This window comes from Macaca fascicularis, chromosome 7 (assembly GCF_037993035.2).
Source record: "Macaca fascicularis isolate 582-1 chromosome 7, T2T-MFA8v1.1".
Taxonomy (NCBI): domain Eukaryota; kingdom Metazoa; phylum Chordata; class Mammalia; order Primates; family Cercopithecidae; genus Macaca; species Macaca fascicularis.
In genome coordinates, this window is record NC_088381.1 from 26,083,838 (window position 1) to 26,109,049 (window position 25,212).

The 25,212-nt window shown below is 34.6% G+C and overlaps 1 protein-coding gene across 4 annotated transcripts in view; it reads right to left on the minus strand.

Annotated features, from left to right (window-relative positions):
• FAM227B (family with sequence similarity 227 member B) overlaps positions 1-25,212 on the minus strand; it is a 284,670-nt gene that overhangs the window by 253,172 nt on the left and 6,286 nt on the right. For all 4 annotated transcript variants that reach the window (XM_073995778.1, XM_073995777.1, XM_065547334.1 and 1 more), the window contains 6 exons: positions 22,323-22,445; positions 18,875-18,928; positions 12,107-12,338; positions 10,434-10,501; positions 1,065-1,100; positions 174-278 (listed from right to left, as the gene is read on the minus strand). In XM_073995778.1, the coding sequence (XP_073851879.1) occupies positions 174-278; positions 1,065-1,100; positions 10,434-10,501; positions 12,107-12,338; positions 18,875-18,928; positions 22,323-22,373 (546 nt within the window). In that variant the 5' untranslated portion in view covers positions 22,374-22,445. The remainder of the gene's footprint in view (positions 1-173; positions 279-1,064; positions 1,101-10,433; positions 10,502-12,106; positions 12,339-18,874; positions 18,929-22,322; positions 22,446-25,212) is intronic.

Here is a 25,212-nt window from a genome sequence, read left to right on the forward strand (position 1 = left end):
TCTTTTCTGGTAATCAGTGGGTTAGACACATCACTTGTCTTTCCTGCCAAATTTAATGCCCAAAGGATCAAATCTTGCTAAACACTTAATTTCTCATAGCTTTAAATATAGGTCTGATTCATTAAATCATACTGTCAAAATTTATCCTACAATAAAATGAAATATTTACATACATCAAAATTATGGGCTTTTAAAATAAAAAGATAAATTCGTTCAGCATCCAAATGTCTGGGTAGCTTAGTAAGTTCATTTGCTTTGAATCCTGTGAAGCTGCAACCCTAGAAAGAGGAAAATATAACAGGAGAGTAAATATTTCACTCTTCTCAATATAGTAGACTTGTATAACTACAGAAGACCAACATTTAACTATCACTCATTAACATAATTATTTTACTTCTTTTTACTAAATTAACTAAAAATTATATATCCCATCAAAGAAACACCTTCGGCCGGGTATGGTGGCTCACGCCTGTAATCCCAGCACACTGGGAGGCTGAAGTGGGTGGATCACTTGAGGTCAGGAGTTCGGGACCAGCCTGGACAACATGGTGAAACTCCATCTCTATTAAAAATACAAAAATTAGCTGTGCATGGTGGCATGCACCTGTAATCATAGCTACTTGGGAGGCTGAGGCAGGAGAATCACTTGAACCTGGAAGGCAGAAGTTGCAGTGAGCCAGCGTTGCACCACTGCACTCCAGCCTGGACCACAGAGTGAGGCTCCATTCCCCACACCCCCTGCAAAAAATAAAGAAAAACCTTCATATGTTCTGCTTCTCTGAAATTAAAAACCCTGGTACATTCATATGCCATACCTAAAATAAAAACAAAATTGTATTTCCGAACTAATTTTGACATAAACTCAAATGATCAAGACTTTTAGCTAGACTACACATAAATAAATAAAGACTAGGCAGAAAGAGAAAGCTTCTATACCTGTTTCCAACCCTCTCCTCTGGTACCTCTCTCTATATTTAGAGCTATATTTATATTGTTGTAAACGTTATTTTAGTCCTACATAATACACTTGATATACAATCTGGCAGAACAGAAATTTTAAGTACCTCTATATTCTTCTCTGTCTCCATTTCATCTGAAAGCTGGAAAACATTTTAAATAAAATCTTTAAAACTCTAAATTAAAGAAATTTTACATTTAGTAAATTTGTTCAGTTAATTAGTATGCATAGATAAATATAGATACGTGTGTGTGTGTGTGTGTGTATATATATATATATATATTTTTTTTTTTTTTTCTACAGAGGCCTAAAATACTATTGCTGTGTTTAATACCAGAAATTCAAAGATGACCCTTGCCCTCAAACTAGTTATGGTTCAAAAACGGAATCAGATACATCCACAAACAAAACAAATAGAGATAAGGGCTGTAATAAACAAACTACTTATTACAGTTAGGTTCCTGGGAAATAGACTCTCCGGGGAAGTTTAGTGTTCAGAATGTTTATTGCAAATGCCTTTGGAATCAATGCCTTTGGCAGTCAAGGGAAGAGGCAGGATTGGGCAGATGGAGAAATTAGCTATGATGGAGGCCTAATAGCCACAACTGGCTCGAAGAAGAGTTCTAGAGCTGAAAGTACCGATCATAGTTGTCCCTGGACTGAAATAGCCAAGCCTTTCTGCTCCAACTTGAGCAGTCACTGGATGGTTCCTGGAAAGAAGCTTCCTCAGAAAAGGAAGTTCTCTGGAGGTCAGGAAACCAATGAAGGGACTGACAGTTGAAGGGTGTCCCTTAACAGCACTCTTAGCCTCTAGAGCACAGATCCTTCTTTGAAAGGGAATCCGGGTGGCAAATTTTAATGTCTACTACACTGCTTTATACACATAGATTAGTTTTTCATCATCTAGTCATGTTTATATATATATAAAACATATATAATATACATATACTATAGACAGACATAGATAGCAGGTTAATTTCCACACTCTTACTTACTCCAATAATAACTAAGCTTACAGGTAAGTTTTACACACACAATACCACACATATACACATATTACACATACACATATTTTAGAAAGGAGATGACATATGACATATAAAACAAATTGGAAAGAATGATGTATTGCTTCCAGAAAGAGGATCGTATTATTCTCATTTTTTAAAGTGTACACAGGAACAAGAAAGAGAGACTTTTTAGGAAAAATGAGATCAAATATGATTGAAAAGAAGGCTATGTGCTTGAAAGTTATAGATCAATAAAGATGGGGTCAGAAATGGGACTATATTAAAATAGAAGTCTTCTGTACAACAAAGGAAACAATTAACAGAGTGATGAGACAACCTGTGTAATGGGAGAAAATATTTGCAAACCATTTATTTAATAAGAAACTAATATCCAGAATATATTAGTATTCAAGGAACTAGAACAACTCAACAGCAAAAATAAACAACAAATAATACCATCAAAAAGTGGGTAAAGGATCTGAATATACATTTCTCAAAAGAAGACATACAAATGGCCTATGAAAAATGTTCAACATCACAAATCATCAGAGAAATGCAAGTCAAACCCACAATGAAATATCATCTTATCCAAGTTGGAATGGCTATTACCAAAAAACAACAAATGCTAGTAAGGATGAAGAGAAAAGAGAATTCTTATAATACTATTGGTGGGAATGTAAATTAGTACAGCTATCATGGAAAACAGCACAGAGGTTTCTCAAAAAACTAAAAATAGAACTATCATACAATTAGTCCAGCAATCCCGCTACTCATTGTCTCTCCAAAAGAGAGGAAATCAAAGGGATTCCTGCACTCTCAGGTTTACTGGAACACTATTCACTACAGCTAAGGTATAGAACCAACCTAAGTTTCCATCAAAGGATAAATAGATAAAATGTGGTATATATACACAATGGAATATTATGTAGCCATTAAATGAATGAAATCCTGTCATTTGCAGCATTATGGATAAAACTGGAGGTTGTCTGTTAAGTGAAATAAGACAGGCACAGAAAGACAAGTATTATGTGTTCTTACTCATATGTGGGCACTTAAAAAGTTTATCTTGTGGAGGTATAGAGTAGAATGGTGGTTACCAGAGGTTGTGAGAAGGGTGTTGGGGGAGTGGAGGGGATTAAGAGAGGTTGGTTAATGTGTAAAAACATATAGTTATTTAGAATGGTTAAGTTCTACTGTTTGATAGCATAGTAGGGCAACTATAGTTAGCAACGATGTCTTATATATTTCAAAATATCTATAAAAGAAGATTTGAAATATTCCTGACACAAAAATGATAGCTATTCTAAATAACCTGATTTGATCATTACACATTGCATGCATGCATCAAAATATCACATGTACCCTATAAATGGGTACAATGATTATGTATCAACAAAAAAAATGAAGTCAGATTTAATTAAATGTTAAGGTTAATCTCCAAGGTTTATTCTGCAGGAGGAAAAGAAACAGTGGAAGTTTTCAAGCAGCAGAGTTGCAGTAACAAAAACCATAGTTTTTGGTCATATAACCTGAAAAATGAGACCACAAAAATATAAATACATGTTAAAATTCTGATTGATAAATCCAATAAAACTTTTATATTAACAAAAAGAATAACTATTAAAACTTTTGTTAGTATAATTTACCTAAAGGCCATTTCAATAGATTTTGAAAAGTCATTTGATAAAATTAAGTAGTCAGAATTTTAAAACTTCTTTGAAAGGAGCATGCCTTGTAAATGTGAGGAAATACAGAAGAACCATTTGGCTGAGCAAGTGCCTAGCTACTAACCAGTATGTTTAAGCACCATCTACTGAATCACATCCCAAACTTCAATACTAAAAATATTGTGCAAATACATTTCCCAATAACACTAACGACAATAATTCAGCTACAAAAAAACACCCAAGACAAAGTCTCAGCCCTCTGAAAATATCCAGAAACAAAGTCAACTGACTACACTCAAACTACACCACAGTTAAAGGAACATCAGCCCACACAGATGAGAAAGGATCAGCACAAGAACTCTGGCAATTCAAAAAGCCAAAGTGTCTTTTTCCTCCAAATGACTGCACTAGTTCCACTAATGGTGCTTAACCAGGTTGAAATGACTGAAATAACAGGCAAAGAATTCAGAACACGGCTAGAAATAAAGATCATGAAAATTCAGGAGAAACTGAAACCAACTCCAAAGAATCTAAGAATTACAATAAAACAATACAGGAGCTGAAGGTTGAAATGATAATTTTAAGAAAGAACCAAACTGAACTGACAGAGCTGAAAAACACACTACAAGTATTTAATAATACAATCACAAGTATTAACAGCAGAATAGACCAAGCTGAGGAATGAATCTCAGACCTCAAAGATTGCTTCTCAGAAATAACTCAGTCACACAAAAATAAATAAAAAATAATGAACAAAACCTCTGAGAAATATGAGATTATGTGAAGAGATCAAATCTATACTCACTAGTGTTCCTGAAAAAGAGGGAGAGAAAAGGAACTTGTAAAACATATTTCAGGACATCATCCATGATAATTTCCCAAACCTCGTCAGAGAGGCCAACATTTAAATTCAGGAAACACAGACAGAACCCTTGTGAGATACTATACAAGATGACTATCCACAAGACACATAGTTATCAGATTCTCCAAGGCTGACACGAAAGAAAAAATATTAAATGCAGCTAGAGAGAAGGGCAGGTAAACCTACAAAGGGAACCTCACCAGGCTAAGAGCAGACTTTTCAGCAAAAATCCTACAAGCCAGAAGAGATTGGGGGCCTATATTCAGAACTCTTTTTTTTTTTTTTTTTGAGACAGAGTTTTGCTCTTGTTGCCCAGGCTGGAGTGCAGTGGCACAATCTTGGCTCACTGTAACCTCCCCCTCTTGGGTTCAAGTGATTCTCCTACCTCAGCCTCCCAAGTAGCTGGGATTATGCACCACCGCACCTAGCTAATTTTGTATTTTTAGTAGAGATGGGGTTTCACCATGTTGGTCAGGATGGTCTCAAATTCTTGACCTCACGTGATCCACCTGCCTTGGCCTCCCAAAGTGCTGGATTACAGGCTGAGCCACTGTACCCAGCTGTATTCAGTATTCTTAAAGAAAAGAAATTCCAACTAAGAATTTCCTATCTAGCCAAACTAAGCTTCATAAGTGAAGGAGAAATAAGATCTTTTTCAGATAAGCAAATGTTAAAGGAATTCGTTACCAACATACCTGCTTTGCAAGAGGTCCTTCAGGGAGTGCTAAATACGGAAACCAAAGACTGTTACTAGCCACCAGAAAAACATTATTTAAGTACATACACCAATGACACTAAAAAGCACCCACACAATCAAGTCTGCATAATAACCAACTAACAACAAGACGACAGCCCTAGAGGAACTGTCGGACCTGAGCTATACAAGGTCACCTTGCCCAAAAGATGGGGCCAGTCCATCTTGGGCACCCCATGGTCTGCTGGCCTCTCCCAGGGCCCCAGCCTGGCTGCACCTGCTTGCAGTACATACACCAGTGACACTATAAAGCAAACAAACAAATCTGCATAATAACCAGCTAACATCATGATGACAGGATCAAATCAACACATATCAATATTAACCTTGAATGTAAATGGGGGCTAAATGCCCCCATTAAAAGGCACAGAGTGGAAAGCTGGATAAAGAACCAAGATGCATTAGTATGCTATCTTCAAGAGACCCATCTTGCATGCAATGACACACATAGGCTCAAAGTAAAGAAATGGAGAAAAATTTACCAAGAAACTGAGAAACAGAAAAAAGCAGGAGTTGCAATCCTAATTTCAGACAAAACAGACTTTAAACCAAAAAATCAAAACAGACAAGGGAATTACATAACGGTAAAAGTCTCAATTCAACAAGAAGACCTAACTATCCTAAATATGTATGCACCCAAAACAGGAGCAACCAGATTCATAAAGTAAGCTCTTAGAGACCTTCAAAGAAACTTAGACTCCCATACAGTAATACTGGAAGACTTTTAACAGCCCACTGACAGTATTAGGACAAATCACTGAGGCAGAAAATTAACAAAGGTATTCAGGACCTAAACCCAGCACTGGGTCAAATGGACCTGGTAGACATCTATAGAACTCACCACTCCAAAATAATAGAATACACATTCTCATTGCCCACATGGGAAATACTCTAAAATCGATCACATAATTGGGAGTAAAACACTCCTCAGCAAATGCAAAAGAACTGAATTCATGATAGTCTCTTGGACTACACAGCAATCAAATTAGAAATCAAGACTAAGAAATTCACTCAAAACCATACAATTACATGGAAATTGAATAACCTGCTACTGAATGACTTTTAGGGAAAAAAAATGGAATTAAGGCAGAAATCAAGAAGTCCTTCGAAACTAATGAGAACAAAGATATAACATACCAGAATCTCTGGGACACAGCTAAGGCAGTGTTAAGAGGGAAATTTATATCACTAAATGCTGACATCGAAAAGTCAAAAAAGATCTGAAGTTAACAACCTAACATCACAACTAAAAGAACCAGGGAACCAAAAGAAAACCAACCCCAAAGCTAGTAGAAGACAAAAAATAACCAAAATCAGAGCTGAACTGAAGGAGACTGAGGCACAAAAAAACATTAAAAAGATCAACAAATCCAGGACAACTCCTGTTTTTTGTTTTTTTTTTTAATAAACAAAATAGACTGCTAGCTAGACTAATAAAGAGGAAAAGAGAGAAGAATCAAATAAACACAATCAGAAATAATAAGGGAATAGGAGGTCAGAACAAAAGTTTACAGATCATAAAGACCTTGCTGATAAAACAGGTTGTAGTAAAGGAGGCAGCCAAAACCCACCAAAACCAAAATGGCGACAAGAGTGACCAACCTCAAGTCATCCTCACTGCTACACTCCCACCAGTGCCATGACAGTTTACAAATGACATGGCAATGTCAGGAAGTTACCCTTTTTGGTCTAAAAAGGGGAGGCTTGAATAATCCACCCCTTGTTTAGCATATAATCAAAAATAACCATAAAAATGGGCAACCAGCAGTCCTTTGGGCTGCTCTGTCTATGGAGTAGCCATTTTTTCATCCCTTTACTTTTTAAATAAACTTGCTTTCATTTTGCAAAAACATAAAAAAGAAATGATAAGGGGGATATCACCACTGACTCCACAGAAATACAACCATCAGAGAATACTATAAATGCCTCCGTGCACATAAACTAGAAAATCTGAAAGAAACTGATAACCCTCCCAAGACTGAGCCAAAAAGAAACTGAATCCCTGAACAGACCAATAATGAGGTCTGAAATTGAATCAGTAATAAATAGCCTATCAACCTATTAAAGCCCAGGACCAGAAAGATTCACAACTGAATTCTACCAGATTTACAAAGAAGAGCTGATACCATACCTGCTGAAACTATTCCAAAAAATTAAGGAAGGACTCCTCCCTAACTCATTCTATGAGGCCAGCATCATCCTATTACTAAAACCGGGCAGAGATACAACAAAAAAAGAGAACTACAGGCCAATATTCTTGATGAACATTGATGCGAAAATCGTCAACAAAATACTGGCAAATTGAATCCAGCAGTACATCAAAAAGCCTATCCACCACAATCAAGTAGGCTTTATCCTTGGGATGCAAAGTTGGATCAACATATGCAAATCAATAAATGTGATTCATCACGTAAATAAAACTAAAATAAAAATCTACATGATTACCTCAATAGATGCAGAAAAGGCTTTCGATAAAATTCAACACCCTTTCATGTGAAAAACTCTCATTAAACTACATATTGAAGGTATATACCTCAAAATAATAATAGCCATCTATGACAAACTTACAGCCAATGTCATAATAAATGGGCAAAAGCTGGAAGCATTCCCCTTGAAAACCAGCACAAGACAAGGATGCCCTCTCTCACCACTTCTATTGAACATAGTATTGGAAGCCCTAGTCAAAGCTATCAGGCAACAGAAAGAAATAAAGAAAGGAAGTCCAATAGACTTCCTTTTAGAAGTCCAAATAGAAATAGAAAGGAAGTCATAACACCCTGTTTTCAGATAACATGATCCTATACCTAGAAAACCCCGTAGTCTCAAAGGCTCCTTAAGCTGATAAACAACTTCAGCGAAGTCTCAGGATACAAAATTAATGTATAAAAATCACTAGTACTCCTATATAACAACAACAGTCAAGCCAAGAGCCAAATCAGAAACATAATCTCATTCACGATTGCCACAGACACACAAAAATATCTAGGAATACTGCTTACCAGGGAGGTGAAAGATCTCTATAAGAACTACAAAACACTTCTCAAAGAAATCAGAGATGACACAAACAAATGGAAAAACATTCCATGCTCGTGAACAGGAAGAATCAGTATCATTAAAATGACCACACTGCCCAAAGCAATTTGTAGATTCAATGCCATTCCTATTACACTACCAATCACATTCTTCACAGAACTAGAAAAGGCTATTTTTAAATTCATATGGAACCAAAAAAAGAGCTCAAATACCCAAGACAATCCTAAGCAAAAACAACAAAGCTGTTCATGCTACTTAACTACAAACTATTATAAACTACAGGGCTACAGCCACCCAAACAGCATGGAACTGGTACAAAAACAGACACATAGACCAATGGAACAGAATAAAGAACCCATAAATAAGGCCACATATCTACAACTATCTGATCTTTGACAAAGCCAACAAAAACCAGCAATGGGAAAAGGACTCTCTATTCAATAAATAGTGCTGGGATAACTGGCTAGCCATATGCAGAAGATTGAAACTGAACCCTTTCCTTGCACCTTATACAAAAGTTAACTCAAGATAGATTAAAGATCAAAATGTAAAACCCAAAACTATGAAAACCCTGGAAGACAACCTAGGTCATACCATTCTGGACGTAGGTATGGGCAAAGATTTCATGACAAAGATGCCAAATGCAATTGCAACAAAAGCAAAAATTGACAAATAGGATCCAATTGAACTAAAGAGCTTCTGCATAGCAAAATAAATTACCAACAGAGTAAACAACCAACCTACAGAATGGGAGAAAATATTTTCAAACTACGCATCTTACAAAGGTCTAATATCCAAAACTCATATGGAACTTAACTAGAAAAAAGCACATAACCCCATTAAAAAGTGGGCAAAAGGCAGGAACTAACAACTTTCAAAAGAAAACATATATGCAGCCAACAAACATGAAAAAAGCTCAACATCACTGATTAGAGAAGTGCAAGTCAAAACCACAATGAGATACCATCTCGCACCCATCAGAATAACTATTATTAAAAAGTCAAAAAATAACAGAAGCTGACGAGGTTGTAGAGAAAAGGGAATGCTTATAATACACAGCTCGTGGGAATATATTAGTTCAGCCACCGTGGGAAGCAGTTTGATGATTTCTGAAAGAACTCAAAAGGAATATATATCATTCTACCATAAAGACACATGTAAATATATGTTCACTGCAGCACTATTCACAATAGCAAAAGCATGGAATCAACCCAAATGCCCATCAGTGGTTGACGGCATAAAGAAAATGTGGTATATATACACCATGGAATACTATGCAGCCCTAAGAAACAACAAGATCATGTCCTTTGCAGGTATATGGATCCAGCTGGAGGCCATTATCCTTAGTAAACTAATGCAGGAACAGAAAAACAAATACTGCATACTCTCACTTATAAGTGGGAGCTAAATTATGAGAACACATGAACTCATAGAGGGGAACAACAGACACTGGGGCCTTTGAAGGGTGGATGGCAGGGGGAGGCAGAAAATCAGGAAAAATAACTAATGGCCACTAAGTTTAACACCTGGGTGACAAAATAATCTGTACAACAAACCCACATGTCACAAGTTTATTTATATAACAAACCTGCACATGTACCCCTGAACTGAAAATAAAAGTTAAATTTTTAAAAATAAAGCATTAAATGAGATGGCTAGACCAATGGTGACACACAGTTTTTCTAGCTCTAACATTATATAATTTTAGAACATATTTTTAAAAAGACTAAGTATCTGAAAGTAATTCAAAAGACTTGCCATTTTTATCAAAATCTCAAAGATTTTTAAAATTGGCAAAGTAATCTAAAGGTCATCAAAAAGAATTAATTTTCAAAAGAAGGGGGCTGATAGGGGACCTGCACTACTAAGTATGATATAAATTATTAAATAACCAAAAAATGGAATAGTATACCTTGAAATAAGTCTTCAAATAACTTGTAGTTATGTGAAGATGCCAATACTCAATAATACTGAGTATGAAAAGAAGGTAAGCACAGCTATCTTTAAAACATAGAGATAGATGATAGATTGGTAACAGTAGACTAAAAGGACATTTACAAAAATGTTATCAGTGTTCATCTGTGGAAATGTAGTGTTTATATTTTCTGTGAAAATCCAATTTTCAAAGATGATAAAAACATAGATACATTACCATTATCTTTTTTTTCTTATGGTACTTCTTTAGAAATTCCCCATATCTTTCCAATTTTCTATAAGAACCTTTAAGAAAACAAGAATTCACAGTATATTATATATATGTACCTCCTCTAAAAATAAACAAAATTTTAAATACTTTAAATAAATTATATACAAAATTATTCAATGAAATCAATTAGCAATTTTGATAAGCATATGTTAATACACACTGTTAGCTGAATTAATAATTGGAATTATTATATAAAGTATATCTTGTTTCATTTTTCTGAAATACCATGTTCCAACTAACATGTCTGTGGCACTTACTCCTATGTCTAAAGTTTTACGTCAACCCCTCTCTCCTAAAAAAGTCCACATTTTTCAAATAGCTCAGCCACTTACACTCGGTTGTTTCATGGTCACCTTAATTTCAATAAAGTGCAGTACTGTGGAGCATGGCCCAGTGAGACAATATGGTGGGGCTCTGAAGTCAGATAACCTAGATAGACTTGAATCCAAGTTCTGATATGTACATATTGAGGATAATACGTATATAAAACATTACCTTTTCTAGAAAACAGGAGGAAGATATAAAAGGATATGTTCACACTTTGCTTGTGGATATTTTATTTCATTACGAGATGAATTTATACGCACACACGGATGTCTGTATGTGTGTATACAAGATATATATATGTGTGTGTATTTATATATACATACACAGAAGCTATATATAACTTTTATACATTAAAAATATAAAATTTTAAAAATGTATAATTTAAATACAAAAATTTAAAAAGTTAATTTTGAAGTGTAAACACATCTTCAGAATTACACAAATCTAAGTCCAAAAAAGAATATTAAATACGAAAATAACATAATGAATCTAATTTGATATCTAAAAATACTTTATAAGTACAATTAATATCATTTTCAAGACATCTATATGACAAATTTGCCCATTAAATCAAGAATAAGAATAAGTATTTAAAACTATTCTGGAAATGCTCATACAATTAGATAAGAAAAATGTTATACAAATATCGAAAAGTAAAAATTATCATTACTTGCTGTACGCTTTGTCATTCATGCAGTTATTCCATAGTGAATACCAGCGACTCCTACAAACTAGCCTGCGAGCCCATATAGGTTAACTATCACCCCTTTTACTTTCAGTTTTAGATATTTCTGTTCTATCCTGACCCTTGCTGATATGTTTGTTTCCAGTAGGAATATTAATTGATGCAATCTTGCTCTCCTGTTTTTGTAATACTCTGTACCTCCACTCCACTTTAACAAAAGCTTAACAGTTTAACAACTGTTTTAAGGCTTTGTTTTAGTAATGCTTCCTTTGAAACCACATATTTATGTTCAACTAAAAAAATCTGTATTGAACCATTTTGAAATGAAGAGGTTTTAAAATAAGATATTTTTAAAATTTATTTTATACCTTGGAATTTCATTATTTATGAGATTACACACAAACACACACACACACAGACAACTGACCAACCATTACTTTACTAATACAAAAAATAAGGACGGGCCAGGTGCACTGGCTTATGCTTGTAATTCCAACACTTTTGGAGGGTGACTCAGGAGGATCACTCGAGGCCAAGATTTGGAGATCAGCCTGGGAAACATAGTGAGACTCCATTTCTATAAAAGATAAAAATAAATAAGGCTCACTTGTCTCAGAAATCATGCTTTTCCACTTAAATATTTTAGAGGTGTGGTTTTGCAAAATAAGTGAATATTCCTTTAATTTTGATTCCATGATCAAAAGTGCTTCAAATATTCGAGGAACATTTTCCCATAGGTGTGTATAAATTGAAACAAATGAACTATCTTCTTTTATTTTTTTCAGAGTACATGACCATTCATCATCATCTCTAAAATGGATTTCCCTTGGCCAATAATCCTGCAAAAAATGTGAAAGAGAGAATACAGCTTAAGTCATTTTTAATGAATTTAAATAATAGAGTTCAAAACCAATGAGCTATAATTGAAATTTTATTCCACAGAATTGTTTTTAAATTACTTTTTAAAAATTTGAAACAATCACAAACATCATAAAAGTTACAAGTGCTTTACTTAAACTATTTTCCTGAATCATTTCAGAATAATTTGCTTATATGATAGCCCATCATCCTTTAAAACTTCAGTGTATAGTTCCGAAAACCAAAAACATTCTCCTACATAATAAATGCAACCATTAAAATCAGGAAATTGGCACTGATACATTATTTATATTTAATACAAAGACTCTACTCAAGTTTCAGTGGAACCAATTATGCCCTTTATAGCAAAAGAATCTAGTTCAGAATAAAAATGTTAGGTTTTGACTTCATGTCTCTGTGGTCCCTTTCAGTCTATGACTGTTCCATAGTATCTGTGGGGATGCGAAGGGAGAAGATTAGAAGAGATAATTTTAATTTATTTTCATTTATTTTCTAGTTTTATTAAAGCATAAAATTTTAAATATTTATGGTGCACAATGTGAAGCTTCAATAAATGTATACACTGTGCAATGACTGCCAAAAAGGTAATTAACATATCCATCACCTCGCACAGTTAACGTGTGTGTTGAGAACATTTAAGATCCACTCTTTTAGCAATTTTCAAGTACACAATACATTATTATTAACTATGATCATCATGCTGACCAATTGATCCCCAGAATTTATCTATTCTGTCTGAAACTTCCCACCCTTTAATCCATTTCTCCTTTTCTTTCACAAGCCCCAGTAAGACTCCATTCTACTTTCTGCTCCTATGAGTTCCATTTTTATACATTGCACTTATAAGTGAGGTCATGCCACAGTTTCCTTTTGGTGCCTGGCTTATTTTTTACATAAGCTGGGATCCATGGCAAAGTTATGTGCTCAGTTCACTCTCCTTTCCCTTTCCCACATGAAAGGTATCTCCCTCCACACTGTTTTGCCCTTGCTTGGTAACTTGAAAATGTCCTTCCTAACCTCTTCAAGGTATCTTTTCTTATTTCTGTGCTACGCCTAGGACTCCCATATAGTGAAGGCTAGTAATATCTCAGCTGGATTCCTTAGCTCTTATAAAGGTCTTTTTCTTGCAAAGATAGTTGTTCAAATTGATATTTCTGCAAAGGGATAAAGGCTATTTTGCCATCTTCCTGGAGTCATTCCTCCTCAGTCTTTTTCTTTTTCTTTTTTTTTTTACTTTTATATATTCAAAGCCATGAGTTCACACTGATGCCTCTAATTCCAATTCTAACCATTCTAGTTTTCTCTCTTTCCATATTATAATTGCCATCCCTAACAATTAAAAACCTAGCTGCCATTATCTTTAATATATTTACTCATTTGATCAATCCTTTTATGTAACCAATCTCTCATATTTGCTCCCAGACTCTTCCCTACATGGATACCCTTTCCATACTACTTGGGCTCTAATACTCCATGTCAGGTTGCCAATTCTGCGAGGACATCCTCCTTACCCCCATTTGATCTCTGACCTCCCACATCAGAGTGAAGGCTACCCTCCTCTTCTCCCTTTATGTATGAATATCATCATCATTCCCTTGGATTCTGATACCTGTGGTGTCACATGGACATCCTCCTCACCATTGTTGGACTCAGAAATCTTGCTCAGGGCCACCACAGCAAACCCTTCTTTCTCAATGCGGAAGCCTGCCTTGTGTGGCCGCCAAATAGCTTTAATACTAAATTGTTTAGGAAAGGAAGGAGATGGAATCAAAGGGAAACAAGGGAAATGAAGAGAAGAAGGGAAGTGGAACCACAACATTAATATTTGCAAATCTAAGTATAAGATCTTTTAATATAATCAAATAATAGCAAAACAAAGAAAGTCAACATAATTAAAAGCTTATGAATAAGAGAATACGTTTTGGAATGGTGGGAGACTTGTGTAGGATGAAACTCTGCAATGGAGTTTGGGTAAAATACACTGGGGACTCAGCTTAAGAGGAAGAAATCTGAAGTCTGCAGATCAGAAATTTCAAGCCCACCTAGGGCTGTGCCATCTCCTTTTCTCTTCCTTTAAAAGCAATCCTAAACTCATCATACACGTGTTCATTTATTAACTGTGCTAACAGTAAGATATGAAAATAATACCCAGTGTTTAACACTGGAAAACTTTTCCAAAAAGGTCCCTCTGTCATTTTGAAAAAAAGAGTGTTATATAAATACGTAAGTGCCCTCTTTCAAATCCTGTAAATGTGTATCTTAAATAAGACACATAGCCACTTGGGAAAGTTTTCTAGCATTGAAATGTGGAAAATTGTGTCAAAAATTTAAAAGACTTTGAAGAATAAGAAAAGGTCACAGGGTAAAATCCCTGAAGACAAACACTGTCAATTTAGAATGGCAGATACTTTGAAAACATAGTCCTTATGAGTCATGTGTTGCTGTTGTTAGGGGAGTTGAGAGAGTAGGAAGAGGCTAAAAGGAATTTGAAAAGATGTTATAATATGTACAAATCTTTATGAAAATGTATTCTTTATGTCAGGCTTGAGATATCACAATCCTTTTTCCCAAGATATTGAAATATTATGAGCTGAATAAAGTTTCCAGAAATTCTACAAGGCTGATGAGACTCTGTCTTCTCTACATTACCCAGGTAATCAAGGGATTGACTGGTATCCCAAAGCCATTAATACAAATAAGGTGATATTTAAATTCTTTTAATGAATTCTTTGTGGCTGTATTATTAAATGGATACCAGATGATTATATTGAAGTAGATCATATCTTATAGCAGATCATAATCTATTTTCCCCATTTCATTTCTCTATTACCTTCCTTCCTTATTCCTTTATATTTTGCCTTCAGTAAGATACCTCTTGAATAGAGTGTTATCTAAAAAATAAATTTTGTGGCCAGACCTAAAAAGGCAAACTGAGTCAACTAGCAGCTAACAGGCAGATGAGATGTCAGGCAGCTCATACTGCCAGAAAGGAAATCAACACTACTACTAGAGTATGAGCATCCAGAGTCTATGGTGATTATATTAATTAAAAGTAAATAAATGTATTCAAATCCCAAAGGAACAAAAGAATTGGACTAGAAGTTATTGTTCCCTATGGAGTTAAATTCTACATTATAGTACTGTGGTCCTTACTGATAAGTAAGAAGAACATTTATCTTATTTAAAACAGGGTCAGTGAAGCAAGAACTGGCTATGTCTTTGTTATGTTTATTTTAATTACTGCAATTAACTATGGCAGTGGCAGAAGCACAAATTATTATATGCTAATACAAAACTAGAGATGGAGAAGGGAGAGTAGACAGACAAAAGGGCTCTCGTGGAGTTTAGAGACGAATTTTTTTTATTGAATATATAGTTAAATCTTCACCCATGTCCCAAAGCCCAAGAGACAATGCTGAAGTATCAAACAAAAGGTAAGAAATAAGAAGCATGACTAGAATTAGTAGGAAAAGTGACTATTATTTAGCTCTTCTTCCCTTATATTAAGCTTTGATATAAGGATTTAAATGGATTAATGAATAAATAAATGAATAAACAAATAAGCAAATAAATCAGGCTATTCCCTCAATAAAGAGAATGGGATTGAAATAATTATTTTCTCTATCATAAAATAATTTTGATCCTCTAAGAAAAATCATAGCATGGATCTGTGTACTCTCCAGATACAGATTACAAATCTAACAGGCCTGTTAACAACAATTAACATTGATGAACTAAGAGAAGATGAATTAAAGTTCTACCAGATAAAAGTTGCATGGACACAGAAAAAAGGTAGTCAGAAATAAATAACATGAAAAATAAAAAGTATAATAAATAAATATGGAAGAAATTGGAATCAATATTTTAGTACTTGAAGAACCAAAAAGAGTTTTTAAAAGTGTGATAGTAAAGAGAAATGAGACAAAAAGGAGGAAGATAATATAGATTCCATAAGAGTAGAAATTTTTGTAATTGTTCATTGCTGTAACTCCAGTGTCCAGAAAAATATTGCACAAATAGTGGGTAGTGAACAGAAATAACTGAGTGAATGAATAGGATAAGTAAGAGAGCTGACACTGATACAACAATAGTGGAAAAAGAAGTTATAAAAATAAACTATAAAAATATTTTTATAAAAATAAAACTAGAAACAGAATTGTGATGGAGTAAAGGGAATGTGGGAAATGATCAACAGAGAAATGAGAGGATAAAAACAATTGAAGATAAAAAGATAACACGGAAGTATAACAGGAGATAGGAAGAGGTGAAAGAGAGTAGATGATATAAAATATTAAAATTACCAAAAAAGATAGAAATGGTAGGAACTGGCAAAAAAGAGAAGACTTTAGATGATATGATAAAAGATTAAGTAGAAGACAAGAGAAACCAGTAGCTAACATGTAGGTTGCAAGTACTGTTATAATGCTAGTTAATAGCAGAGCTTGGATTAATAATATGCTTCAATTCTAAAAGAATAACAGCTCCATGAGGGCAGGCATCTTTGCTTGTTTTTATTCACTGATGTATCTTAAGCATCTATGTGCCTGGCACATAGCAGGTGTTCAAAAATATTTCTTAAATGAATTCATGGCAGTCACTACTTTTTTTTTTTTTTTTTTTTTTTTTGAGACGGAGTCTTGCTCTATCACCCAGGCTGGAGTGCAGTAGCGCAATTTCGGCTCACAGGAAGCTCCGCCTCCCAGGTTCACGTCATTCTCCCGCCTTAGCCTCCGGAGTAACTGGGACTACATGCGCCCGCCACTACGCCCGGCTAATTTTTTTGTGTTTTTTAGTAGAGACGGGGTTTCACCGTGTTAGCCAGGATGGTCTCTATCTCCTGACCTCATGATCCACCCGCCTCAGCCTCCCAAAGTGCTGGGATTACAGGCGTGAGCCACCGCGCCCGGCCAGCAGTCATTACTTTTTTACCATCGTCTATTAGACAAAGACTTTGTATAGCAAACAAAAAATTAAACATCTAGTGATTTTATTCCTGAATATTTTCAAATATCCAATAGTTTGGCAACGTATAAACATACTCAAACCATAAAAAATAACTACAGAATGTGAGTATTTGGTTGTGAAATTCAGACAATAAGAAAAGATTTACAGATAAACCTATAAATGACAAAATGATACAAATGGATATGTTGTTTTATCAAATGCTATCTGATAAAAATTGAAGGCTATAAATACAGCCTTTGAATACAAATATAAATATGTCCTTTGTATACAAAGATGATACTACTGACATACTATTAATAAGACATGGTTTGATTTGGTTTTATCCTATATTTAGTGAAGAGCTGGCATAAACCTATTATCTTGATTTGATTGATATCACTCTCAATTTAAACACAGGGATTACATAGAATTTACTACTTCAAATAATTAGAATTTTTTATTTAAAATCATAGGTCCTCAAACATGTATAATAATACAGTCTCCATTATTTGCTGAATTTAGCTTAATTTTAACTTAAAACTTAAAACATTAAAAAGTCCTGAAACATTGTCATTAGGCTGCAGCACATTTGCATCATTATTTAAATCAAAAATAGTTACAAAAAGTTTGTCCTAAAAGTATTTCAACATACTTAGCTACACCATGTGACTGAAGTAAACTTTTGTAACTAGGAATGTTTTCATCCAAGCGCAATCCTTTCCCAAAACATTGAAAGTAAAAACAAAAAAACCAAAAAAACAAAACAAAACAAAAAAAATCTTATCTAAACAAATATAAAAACAGAAAATATATATTTAAAAGTAGATATTTCCGAAACTACATTGTTAGCAGTTTAATCACAGCAAACACTATTTATATTTAAGCATAAATAAATGTAGATTATTTATATTCCAATCCACTCAAAATACAAACATACCTCATTAAAAAGCCATCTTTTCTCTGTTTTCTATACTGACATGTTTATTCTGACCCTTACTTGACATTCCTCAATGCAAAACAAATATGACCTTCACACTTGCAGGTGCATGGATCCAAGGGAAGACTTAGCGAGTCCAAAACTCCAGGCGAAGTCAATAATTAAACATAACAATGGAAACTGAACTTTCAACAGGAAAACACATTTTGAATTTTTCACTCTGATTCAATAATCAGGGAATATTGATGTAACACCTCTACAAATTACCTGTCTCAGGTGTGGTGCATAAATAAATGAGGTAAGTAAGCATAATTGTTGGATATTCTTTAAGGTGTAAATACATAAGACAAAAATCTTACATTAACAAAAGTATATAGAAATGTCTGTATAGGGCTAGAATTTTTTTAATGTGAAAAAGAGAATAGAATGTTGACAAGAGGGAAAGACTACAACATACAGCCTACTCAAAGGACATAAGTATTTATATACACACTTTCCACATTGAAACATATTTCAGAAATTTCTAGTCTTAAAGTTTGTTCTAAGCCTTCTACATCTCCATAACTGATATTTTAAAATGATATATTGGCACAGAAAATAAGATGCTCTACTCACCCAATTTTGAAACTTTAAGAATTCTTCAATGCTCTTTGGAGGTTCTTGCATTTTCTAATAAAGTAATATCAATATTGTTTATTGGCATTAACTCACTAGACTATTCATAATATTTACAAATAATTTACTCAAATGAAAAAATACTCTAAGTTATCATTTTTAGAGCAGGAAGATATCATAAAATGTTCACTTTGTACCATCCCTCCACTTTGAAAAGAGACACACATAAATGTTTAAATTCTTAGCCTCCAAACCAAATTTTATAATAGGCTTCCCTCTTATACACTAGCCCTAGAGAAAAACTCCACATGAATCTTGCTTAAGGTCCTCATTTCAGATTCCTAAAAGAGTTCCAAGATATTTTGGGCTATCATGGATAGTCTCTATAATAAATCCAGAGCCAAAAATATAATATGTTCTTGCTGATAAAGTATTTTAAAAAGTTAACTAGTTACATAGTTAAAATAAATTTAAATGTTTGGATGTTCCAGTCTAATAGAAAAAAGTCACATTTTTAGTATTCTTTGTGATTTCAAATGTATTCAACATTAGACAAACTAATTTTAATCCAGACCACATCTTTCTCCTTTGTGCCTTAGAGACTTTGCCTACATTCTTTCTTCTGCCTAGAAGTCTCCCTTTCCCAAACCCTCTTCTTCCAATCCTTTCTTGGCCTATTTAACTCTTACTTCAAATAACAAATTAAAAGTCACTTTGTCCATCAAGCCTTTCTTATCCCCCAAAGTTTTCTCCATGGTAACATACAGCAGATTATCTCTATGAGGACAGAAACTATGGTGCAATCACAGTTTCACACAGTGGCTGGTTCATAGTCAATGCATAATAAGTACTTGCAGTGTGCATAAATGAAAGCATAAATGAGTAGATGAATGTCAGAAATGTATAGGTACTTGAAAAATAATAAAAATACTTCTAGAGAATGAAAATCCAGTGAGAAGGCAATAATAAGAAGAATTCAGAAGTCTAATGCCCTAATATCCATGGTGATATCACTGAAAAGATTGTATTACATTTTTATTTATTAAAACACATATTTCATATCAATATATAAAGTGGTCAAGATTACAGAATCACATGTTCATGTTTTAGAAAATAATTTCTAAAAAATAATTACATATTTGAGTTGGGGGATATTTCATTCATCTAAATATATGATGAGTATAAGAAAATATATAACTGATAATACAAGAAGATGATAAACAGTGTATGTGACAACCATTATAGAAAATGAGTATTCAGTGAGGGTTAAAAAATTAAACAATTGAACTCATGGAGATAGAGGTAGAATGATGGTTGCCAGAGGCCGGGAAGGGAATGGAAAGTGAGGGGAAAGTAGGTATGGTCAATGGGTACAAAAATATAGTTTAGGGTCAAGCACAGTAGCTCATGCCTCTAATACCAGCACACTTTGGGAGGCCAAGACAGGAGGACTGCTTGAGCCCAGGAGTTTGAGACCAGCTTGGGCAACACAGCAAGAGCCCATCTCCATAAAAAAGAAAAAAAAAGTAAAACAAAACAAAACAAAACAGAGTGTCCAGGCATGGTGGCTCACGTCTGTAATCCCAAAACTTTGGGAGGCCAAGGCAGGTGGATTGCTTGAGGTAAACAGTGCCAGAGACCAGCCTGGCCAACGTGGTAAAACCCCCGTCTCTACTAAAAACACAAAAAAAGTAGCCAGGTGTCCTAGCTACTCGAGAGGCTGAGATGGGAGAATCGCTTGCACCCCAGAGGCGGAGGTTGCAGTGGCCAAGATTGTGCCACTATACTCCAGCCTGGGTGACACAGCGAGACTCTCTCTAAAAAACAAACAGACAAATAAAAAGAGCTAGAGAGAATGAATATGATCTAATATTTGATAGAACAATTGGCTAACTATAGTCAACAATAATTTAGTGTACCTTTTGAAATAAATAAAAGAGTATAATTGGAATGTCTACAACACAAATAAATGATAAATGCTTGAAATGATGGATACCCCGCTTACTCTGATATAATTATTATATACTGTATGTACCAAAAGTTATCTCATGTATGCCATAAATATATATATACTTACAATATACCCTTAAAAATTAAAAATAAAGATTTAAAAAAGGAAAACAAATGTTAAGACAGAAGCAAAGATGCATAGAGATGTGAAGAAAATGTTATGGGAAACAGGGAACTCTAGAGCTAGTCTGATTGAAAAGAGTAAGAGATATGAGAGACAGTGTGCACAAAAAGCTTACAGACAGAAAAATACTCATGATATAATATCTTCAGGGATAGCGGGTGTAGCAGTTTGGCTAAAAGGAACTTGCAATACATTTACAAATGTACAGAATTAAACTTAATGAAAACAATTTAAGTATTGACTTTTTTTTCTTATAATGGCTGTCAAACCACTCCAAGTACAAAGCACCACAAGTAATATGCACATTTAATTAAAGGGAATTAGAAAAGTGGATTAAGAAAGTGAAACTTGCATAGTGAAGTTCTAACTAATTTCAAAAATTCCATGTTTCTCTTGGAGTAAAATTAAAATAAGGTAAAGTATAAATTAAATAGATTTCTACTTTTGGTAGGATGTAGAAGGATATAAAACGCCTATACTTCCATGATAACAGTAAGACAAACTTGGACCAAAAAAAAAAATCATACTTTTCTATGAGATTAGTGAAAAGTGGTGAATGACAGGAGGAAGGACCAGTTAAATAACTTGTAAACATTCAGAGTCCCTTGTTCAAAATTATTAAGAGTTTGAAGATAATAACATCAGAGCATTAGACCAAATGCATGGTACTTCTCAGCATAAGGCCCTGTGCAACTGCAGAAATTGTAAACCCATGAAGCTGAAAACAAGCGTAATTGTCCTATAGAATTAATGTTTATGGTTTCTTTAAATAAATATAGAAATTAATCCTCCTAGTCTTAAAACTTAAGAAGGTTACATTGGTCTTATCTGAGTTCCTTTCCCAGAAAACTAACCATCAAGCCTCCCAGATAGTGTCAAGGAACTAAAACGTACCAAATCACTATATCTTGACAATTAGCCTCTAGACTCCTTACCATCGCCCATCATGATTGCCTAACTGACCACCTGTTTCCTGTTAACCAACTCCTCCTCCCCACCACTCCCTAATTTCTGTTTTCCCACACATGGTTACATTTCTTCCCTGCTCTAAAAAACTCTAATTTTAGTTAGTCAGGGAGATGGATTTGAGACTGATCTCCCATCTCCTTGGCTTCAGCACCCTATTAAAGCTTTCTTCCTTGGCAATACTCATCTCAGTGATTGGCTATGTATGCAGCGAGCATTAAGACCTAGACCAAACCCTTGGTGTTTCACTAACAAAGCCAGCTCTACCTGGGAGCCCTGATTACCTAAAACTCCAAGAGAAATATAAACTTTGTAAGTGAACGTATAAAGCTGTGGAAGCTTCCTTACCTTGGGGCCAGCTCTGCTGCTCTTCTTTTGACATGTTCGTTGGCCTGCCATGGTACAGTAACTTTGCAGAAATGAAGAGAAATCAGCTGGGTCTTAGGCATCAATGTGAGTTGGTCGACCAAACTGGGGTATGAAAGATACCCAAATGCAAAAATAAATGACTCAGCCAAACAATCCCTTTTCCCCTCACCTCCAAACCTCACTTCTGACTTTTACCAAGTCATACAGTTTAACTCTGTATCTCCACTCAAATCTCACGTTGAACTGTTGGAATCCCCAGTGTTGGAGGTGGGGCCTGGTGGGAGGTGACTGGATCATGGGGGTGGTTTCTAAAGATTTTGCAACATCCCCCCAGTGCTGTTTTGTGATAGACTTCTCACGAGATCTGGTTGTTTAAAAGTGTGTAGCACCTCCCCCTTCACCCTTTTCCTCCTGCTCCAGCCATGTAGGACGCGTCTGCTTCCCCTTCACCTTCTGCCATGATTGTGAGTTTCCTGAGGCCTCCCCATCCATGCTTCCTGTACAGCCTGTGGGACTATGAGTCAATTAAACTTCTTTTCTTTAAAATTACCCAGTCTCCGGTAGTTCTTTATAGCAATGTGAGAATGGACTAATGCACCAAGAAAGCAGCAGGGGACGAGGGGCTGGAAAACATATTCTGCTCATGAAGCTGGAGGTTCTACTATGTCATATGACAAAGGGCATGCATATAACAAGAAATGGACAAGGGAAGGCTAATAATATAAGCTATTATACTGTTTATAAGAAAAATTGGTCTGAATTTTTCTATCTTATAATGTGAAGATTTGGAATTAAGGCTATTATGGTCTCAAAAAAAATGAGTTGGGAAATGCCTCTGTTTTTTTCTATTATCTGAAAGAATTTAAAAATATGAAAGATCAGTACTATTCCTTCCTTTCTTCCTTAAATGTTTGGTGGACACTGCTAGTTATGTTCCCTGAACCTGAACCTGAAATTATGGGGGAGTTTTAAATTAAGGATACTGTAATGGACCTAATCATGCCCCCACCCCAAATTCATATGTTGAAGCCCTAACATTTAACAATATGTGACTTTATTTGGAGATGGAGTCTTTGAGGAGACAATTAAGGTTAAAAGAGGCTAAAAGAGGGGGGCTCTAATATGATTGGTGTCATTATAAGAACAGACACCAGAGAGCTTGCTTGCTCATGTTCTCTCTCCATATACACGCAAATATTTTATCTGTGAAGGTATCTAGAACTGTGAAATAATAAACTTTGTGTTGTTTTAAATCACTTTGCTTGTTTGCTGTTACAGCAGCAATAAGAAACTAATATGAGGCGAAAGAGTGAATTTTTTTTTTTTTTTAGTATTTTGCAGATGTGAAAAATGTCACACACTTAACTGATGCTCTGTCTATATAAGAGAAGAGGCTTTGTAAGGACGTGGTGAGAAGGCAGTAGTCTACGAGCCACGAAGAGAGGCCTCACTAGAAACTAACACTGATGGCACCTTGGTCTTGGACTTTTGGCCTTTAAAACTGTGAGAAAATAAACTACAGTTGTTAAGTCATCCACTCTGTGGTATTGTATTATAGCATCCTAGGCAGACTAATACATAAGCTATCAAAATTAATATAGGATCATTCAGCTATTCTATTACTTCTTAATTTTGGTAAATTATCTTTCAAGAAAAATTAAAATGTCAGGTATTTTGATATAAATATTTATTCTTAATATCCTCTTATTGTCTTTACAATCTGTAGTGTCTGTGGTGATGTTTCATTTTTCATTTCTGAAATTTGTACTTTTCTTTATCTTGGTCAGTCTAGCTAAAGGCTTATCAATTTTATTAATCTTTGCAAAGAACTAGTTTTGGCCTTGTTGCTTTTCTTTAGTGCATATTTGTTTTTAATTTCATTGATTTATTCTTATCTTTATTGTCCCTTTCCTTCTTTAAATGTTTGAGAAACTTCCAATGATAAACCCTGCTCTACCATGAAGCTGAATGCTTGACAATTCCTGTTCAGACACCATGAGGCTTTCTATCACCATTTTAATCCCTGTATTTCAAAATGGATAGAAAGTTAAAGATTATTAGATATTTATGGAATAATTGTGAAATAAAAAACATAAAAACAAAAAAATAGAAATCAAAAAAAACGACTAAAAATAAAATCTAGGCATGTACAGACAATGTGGGGAACAGAAGGAAACTTCAAAAAAGTCTTTAAGATTCTTAGAGAGCTATAATAAGATAATGCATCCCTGAAACCAAAACTTCATGTTATAAATGAATACAGAAGAGAAAATGCAAAGTACAAATATAATGATATAAATTATCCAACAACAGTCTAGTGAAAAACAGCTGAAGAAATCTTCTAGAAACTAGAACAAAAATGTTAAAGTAAGCAAGAATCAGAGGATAAAAGAACAGTAAGTTAGAGGATTATGCCAGGAAAATGACTTTCAATCTGTAAATTTAAATATAGACAGAGCATCAATTGTGTGGCATTTTTCAGATTTGCAAGATACTAAAAAAAAAAATTCTCCTCATAGTAGTTTCTTATTGCTGCTGTAACAAACAGCAAAGTGCCTTAAAAAATCACAGTTTATTGATTCTTCCTATCCATGAGCATGGTATGTTCTTCCATTTGTTTGTGTCCTCTTTTATTTCACTGAGCAGTGGTTTGTAGTTCTCCTTGAAGAGGTCCTTTACATCCCCTGTAAGTTGGATTCCTAGGTATTTTATTCTCTTTGAAGCAATTGTGAATGGAAGTTCATTCATGATTTGACTCTCTGTTTGTCTGTTACTGGTGTATAAGAATGCTTGTGATTTTTGCACATTGATTTTGTATCCTGAGACTTTGCTGAAGTTTCTTATCAGCTTAAGGAGATTTTGGGCTGAG